This window comes from Protopterus annectens, chromosome 15.part0, assembly GCF_019279795.1.
Source record: "Protopterus annectens isolate FY-2018-M chromosome 15.part0, PAN1.0, whole genome shotgun sequence".
NCBI classification, from domain to species: domain Eukaryota; kingdom Metazoa; phylum Chordata; order Ceratodontiformes; family Protopteridae; genus Protopterus; species Protopterus annectens.
In genome coordinates this window covers 179,380,204-179,387,008 of record NC_056749.1, presented here as the reverse complement: position 1 = coordinate 179,387,008, position 6,805 = coordinate 179,380,204, and the positions used below count along the sequence as shown (strand labels likewise).

The window sequence follows — 6,805 nt, the reverse complement described above, 5'->3', positions numbered from 1 at the left end:
CAGGTGCATACTGTCCTTGGCAAAGCAACCTGGTCTGCTAACCATGTCTTCCCATGCTGGTAAATACTGAATCCCCTTAGAATAATACTAGAAACTCAGCCAGTTTTTAAAATCATTCATCTTTTTATTCAAATTTTAGTGAGGGTAAGGATCATTCCAGCCTGAGAGACACAGTAAGAGAGATCTATAACATCTGTCTTCATATAGTACAGGGAGCTACATCTCAGGTCATTTACACCTCCATTGACTTATGATGGAATTGGCTTATAAAAGTATGATTATTCAATAAAAGTATTTTACTTTGCAGAAAAGAGCCATGAGCCACTCAATTGTTCTGAACTTATACAGACAATAAAAGGAAATAAAGCTGACTAATAAGCCCTCTGGCCAATAAAATAACTATACTTGGGGCTTTCCAATGTGTTTCTCAACTTGTATAGATCAGGCTACCACCTACTGCCTTTGCTAGCAACCCTCACCAATCTAGGCTCATTATTTCCCTTATCAAGCTTCAATGTTCTTATGTGAATTGAATATTTGTTCATTACTCTCATTTCTGGTTACATGCTGACTTCCCTTACTAATCATTTACCCCACCCCCCTTACTCACTCCCTAAAGGTCTCATTTAATCCTCTATGACTAATTTTCCTTTTGCATTCTAACTTAACATCGTCCAAATAACTCCATTCTAAAACATGCAAATTATTAATCTTCGTCTTTCTCCATAAATTCCTTAGCTTTATATACTATACACAATGAAAACGTAGTTTAGAGCCTTACATTTCGGTCTGACTTTTGGTTTTTGTTCCTGCTTTTTTAATTTTTTTTACTTGTGCATTCACACATTCTCCTGAGGTTAGTAACTGAGCACATTAACTAACTGTTACTAAGAGGTGTAACTCTTCAAGGTATTTTCCTCCATGTTTGTCAGTTGGAAAGAGGCATCCAGTTGGACAATAAAACAGCCTGTTTTTTAATGCCCCCACCCACAATGTATTCTTTCCTGAAGAGTGGTCGAAATCTTGCGGTTAGTGAAGTCAAAAATCATCAGTGGAGCACTTGTTAGCATCAGGTCTGTATATTGTATGTAAAGAACTGACCTTCAGTCATAAAGAAAACTCAATTCAACTCCTTTTGTAATGCTGAAAGTACTTTTAGCATATGTCCATCTCATAATGGGTCTACCCGATATCGAAAGTCAACATTGTCAAAGATGGATTCATCCAGACGACATCCACGAAAACCCACTTTATCGACAGACCAGATGAATGAAATCCTTCCCAGAGTAAGTACTAAGTTACCCAAGCACACACAAAAACAACAACAGAACACTCAAAGCCCACCCAGGTGGCCCCACCCCACCCCACCCCACTTAAATATACCAACTCCGAGATCACACTACAGTATGGGAAAAGGCAATGGTCTGTCAATGAAGTGGGTTTTCGTGGATGTCATCTCGATGAATCCATCTTCGACGATGTCGGCTTTCGATATTATCAGGTAGACCCCTCATAATAACCTTGTCATATGATTTTTCTTTTTTTTCTTCTTTGGTATTTTGGCCGCAGTTTTAAACTGTAACACACTATATCAGCAAGGCTGGCCCTAGGCATAGGCCAACTAGACGGTCGCCTAGGCCACAAGTCTAGCAGGGGTGCTTTTCCAGTAATCTTTATGATGTAGGTAGATCTGGATGGGGGCTGTGGAGCCCTTTTGCCTAGGCCACCAGTTGACCAAAGGCTGGTCCTGTATATCAGGAAGAAAGACCACTCACTCCTGCCATTATTTTCTTCCAGTACGTAGATTTACTTCACCTGTAAACAGTAACAGACGCATGAATCACATTAATTGTGAACTGGCACACCACTCTAACTGTACACAATCATCTATGTCATTTTTGCTCTCTAATTCTCTGGTGGTCGGTCCCTGCATTTTCTTTCAGTAATGAAATTAATCCCTACAGTACTGAGTGAATGCCGTGCTAATATTTATGGTTATCCTGGCATTGTAACCAATCCCCACTAACACTTGGGTAACAATGGGGGGCGGACGACTACTACTCCAGAAGATACTCTTACTGAGCACCCGCCGGTTGGAACAAGGCCAGAGACTATCCTACACGCCTTGTTTGCGCGCGTCACCGTCAACACGAAGGAGCAACTCGTCGTCTCTGTCGTAAGGGCTGAGATTAACACGCCCAAAAATAAACCAGCCACGCTACTCCTCAGTTAGAGTCTGCCAAACAGATATGTTGCGCTAAGCCCCGCCTCCTCCTCGCGGTTGGACTGGCATAAATAATAACAAGCACGGTAGGAAGAAAGCACACCAGGAAGGCGGAGTTCTGAGCTGCCTTCCACCAGGGGTGTGTTTGTGTGTGTATGGGATCTCTGCTACCTCTAAACAACAAGATACCAGGCAAAAATAAGAGAATGATGTTCAAAGCAGTTTGGATGGTGGGAGAACTGAAAGAGTAAGGGAGAGAGGAGTGATTTGAACTTGATGACGCTGCATGTGTATATATGTCTGCATGCATTGCGTGCTAAGCTTGATCATGTCATCCTGAGCTAGTTACTTGTGGGTGCATTTCCTACTGTTGCGCACTACGTCAGTGAATTAGAGGGCTACAGGTGTGAAAAGACTTACCTTGAACTAATGTGCGACAGTAAAATCGACTTTCTACTTGATCACAAGCCTGCTGTGTAAAATTAGTAGCATTTACTGGCAAAAATCCACGCCTGTGCAATTGTTAGAAGACGTCTGGGGGCAATTCTGTGGTGCTAAATGCACAGTAGAAATTGAGCAACGTACTGGAAGTGGGATAAAATTCAGAAATCCAGGATGGAGTCCAGCAATGGAGCAGGTGGTAAAGGGATGGGATCCCAGAACAAAGAAGGACAACAGGGACTTAGCTTGGAGACAGAAGGTGTACCAGGAAAGACAGGGCAGCCCGTTGGCGTGCAGCCTTGCTCGGGAGAGGACTACTGTAAGGAGTGGGTAGACAGCGGTGGCACCAGTCTAGAAACACCGGTCTCTGAGACCGCGGCTTCCACACCTTCGGAACATACAGATCCCAGTAGTGCTGGGTTCAAACCCCCTGAGGGTGGTTTTGGATGGCTTGTGGTATTTGCTGCCACCTGGTGCAATGGCTCCATTTTCGGCATCCAGAACTCATTCAGTATTCTGTACGTGATGCTCTTGGATGACCTCTCAACAGGTGACGATGTTAAGAAACAAGACAAGATACTGCAGTTCAAGACTGGTAAGCGGCAATCATTTCTTTCAGTGTTTGACGTGTAGATACGCAATTTGTCTACGGTGATGCACGTTTTCTACTGGCTTCACATCATGCGCAGTGCTCTAGTCCATAATAAATCAGGACAAAGTTGTGACATTAATCTCAGTTGCTATAATTTTGAGCCCATCACTGCGGTTATGACCCACATATTTGGTCATGCTCCTAGATTTGCTGATCTTCCTGAAGTTGGACCCGTTTAAGGGTTCATAAGTTATTATATAAATGATCTATGCTAAAACCATTGTCATTAATTATATGATATCTAGCATGCGATTACATACTCCGAAAATAGGAAGTTGTTGCGCTCCCAGGCCCTCTGCAAAGACTTTCTTTAAAGGCAGCTACCGTAATTCTTAATGCCGAGCACTAGAAAAATGTGTGTTGTGATGTTTTTTTAACTTTCAGGCACAATGTACACCTTTTTATAAGGCTGATGAGCTGCCCCCCCAACATTGTGCAATCTGGTCAAGCTAACCGTATTCAGTAGAAGAAAATAAATATAGAAATAAAGAAAATCATACACTTTTTTTTTTTTTTTTTTTTTAACTTGGTTTGATTGTTGTAACTTATACAGTGACACTTTTTGCTGTTTAGAATATGTGAAATGCAAGAAAATGACAATATACATAAAAATGATATCATATTTTTGCTATGCAGATTTTAAGATTCAGAACAGTTATTGTTGGAGGGAGATGCAGTATTGCATAATCTTTGTGAGCTGCATATGGATTTATTTATTTATAATTGCATTTCTATATATTCAATAAGTCTATGACCAATGTCGGAGCAGCCTTAGGTCAACTGGTGCCTTAGGCAAAAGGGCTCCACAGCGCCCCCCACCACACCACCCAGTGTCCCCCATCCTGGTCTTCCTACATTAAGTAAATACTGAAAAAGCACCCCTGCTAGAGCGGCGCCCTAGGCGACCGCCTAGTTGGCCTATGCCTAAGGCTGGCCAATGTCTCTGGAAGCAGACTTTAGTCCTGCGTAGTGTGTATGTGTGTGTGTGTGTGTGATAAATGTAGTTACCTATCATAAAATAAAACTATACAAATTTAAGTTTTATACATTTTTATATTCCTTTGGAGGTGATAGTGTCATTTACATTTTCTTGAAATAGTGCTTTACTCTATCCACGTAATTAATGCTTACAATCAAAATCTTTACTTACTTAGCTGTAGAGCTGTGATAGTAACATTTCAACATTTTGCATTTTACGCACTTTTCTAATTGCAACACAGAAGAAGATTTAAAATTGTAAGGTCCAGAAAAAAACTTTGAAGGTTTGAGCAGTGTGTGCATTAGGGTCTTCATAATTTCTGTAGACCTTACATGCTAGCTGACATTGAGAATAGAGATGGGGGAGGAATTCTGATCGTGGTTTGCGTTGTGAATAGCTTGGGGTTAGAAAGTTTTAAATTAAAGCTTCTGATGAGTGCATATACTTGTATCAGTGGTTTGTATGTTCATCAGAGTGGCATTTGTTTTCATTATACCAACTGCTTTCTGTAGCTTACTACTGTGAAACTACTGTGTTGCAGTTACAGATGTTTGTTTAGGTTCAGGAACCTGTATCAATTTCCACTAATATGGTTGCACATAATATGCACTTGCACTAAGAAAACACAATAATTTGACATATGTGTGCACTGAACAGATATTCATCACAATTGATGCCAAACATTTGCTAGTGATTACTTATGCTGAGTCAATTAAGAGCCGATCTCTAACAGTAGCTTTGAGCTGAATTCATTCAGGGCACTGTCCCCCAAAAGATAAACATATTGTCTACAATATTGCTAATGCAGATGAGCAGGTGTGGGACTTGGTGCTTTCACAAAAAATGGATCCCAGTTTGTATAAATGAATTCAGAAATGTAGCTGCAAATGTGGTCTGCGGAACATGGGCGATAGGTCATCTGTCATAAGAGAATTAACTGAATTGCTACAAGTTAATTCAAACCAGAACTACTTTTGTTGGAGATGGTGTTATCAGAACCCCCCCCCCCCTATCATGAAGTTATATTTTTAGAAACTGTCAAGAGACGTTTTCAGTTTGATTACTTTATCTATTTTTCATTTGTTACAGAGGTGGGTGAATCCCTTTCGGCAATGAACCATGCTAAAGGCAATACAGCAAATTAGAGCAGATTTGTAAGAAGTGCTATATAGTTAAATTAAATAACAAGGTTCTATGCTGAATGCTTACAAATCAGTATGAAAAAAACACGTTGTAAACAGGAACCTCTGAATTGTTAAAGACGTAAGTGAGGAAAGAGTGACGGATGGTACAAGACGTAAGTGAGGAAAGAGTGACTGATGGTACAAGAAAAGGGGCAACTGTTAATAACTGTGGTAAAAAGAAGGGAGAAGTGAATACATCAATAGCAATTGCATTGTGTGTTATCAGAAATAAAAAAGGGAAGATTAGTAAGGTTTCTGATGTTAATGAGTTATGTGAAGTTTGTGCATATTTATATGAAGCTTACGCAAGGATGAGATACCAGACTAGACTCTATGTAAGATAGTAGTCCTAGGATGTTGTGATGATACGTGGTAGATGACCTAGGTGTGAGGGAAGATCTGTAGTCTCAAAACAGTAGTTTAGAAATGGTTATAGCAAAGATAAATGCAGACTTTTCTGTGATTTGAAAAGTATGGAGGTTAAGGTAACACTGTGATGTTCTGGGGCATCTGCTATTTATTAAAATGACTCCTTTCATTCAGTGTCTTTTGATGTAAAAATCGATTGTAGAAATTTCCTAAGGTAATGGGTGGAAGAATGTATTGTTTTTTTAAAAACAGTAATGCTTTTAGCTAATTGTTTACAGGCTTTAGGGGTAAAAAGTTGTGTAAATCAGTGGGCTTGTCTGAGTTAGTTTCGTAATTTGGAAGTATTTGTGGTGTTATGACTGTGGAAGGTAAGGGAGGAGTAAAAGACAGCTTTTATGTATTTATGAGTATTCCGGAATTAAATATGCGTTCTCATGATCTATACCGCATTTCCATGCTGTATGGTAACAGTGCTACAGCAGCTATCGGTCATAACATTTTCCACAATCACATACTTCCCTTAGAGATACAGATATTTGTTTTGCTAAAATAATACTTCATCACTGCACCATAAACTGGTACAATATGAGCGAATCCAAAGCACAAGTTGCAGGGGTAATTCCACAGAATTTACTTTTGTTGAGTAAAAATTGCAACTAATAACTAAAATGCTCACTAATGCTGCTACTGTTTAGCATGCCACAGTGGTTTCTTCCAAATAACAGAGTGCTCTGCTACAACTGCTGAGTCCCTGTGTCGTCATGCACTCGTTTCTTTGAAGCTTGATGTTATTTAGTATCGTCCAGTCTGCTTGTGAGCAGACTCCTGAGATGTCCTTTTTTCAAGGTCTTTCTGGAAAATATTATGATGAAAGAGTTTGCAGCACATTGTCCTAAGTAAGTGGCTTGCACAAAAGTAACATCGGAGGAGGGGAATTGTATGGCTTTACAAATTAG

At 40.0% G+C, this 6,805-nt stretch overlaps 1 protein-coding gene across 1 annotated transcript in view; it reads left to right on the top strand.

Annotated features, from left to right (window-relative positions):
• The first annotated feature begins 2,322 nt into the window (after positions 1 to 2,322).
• Positions 2,323 to 6,805, top strand: part of SLC16A2 (solute carrier family 16 member 2) — a 748,609-nt gene continuing 744,126 nt past the window's right edge. Inside the window, exon 1 of the mRNA XM_044057669.1 lies at positions 2,323 to 3,260. Within this exon, the coding sequence (XP_043913604.1) occupies positions 2,840 to 3,260 (421 nt within the window). The 5' untranslated portion in view covers positions 2,323 to 2,839. The remainder of the gene's footprint in view (positions 3,261 to 6,805) is intronic.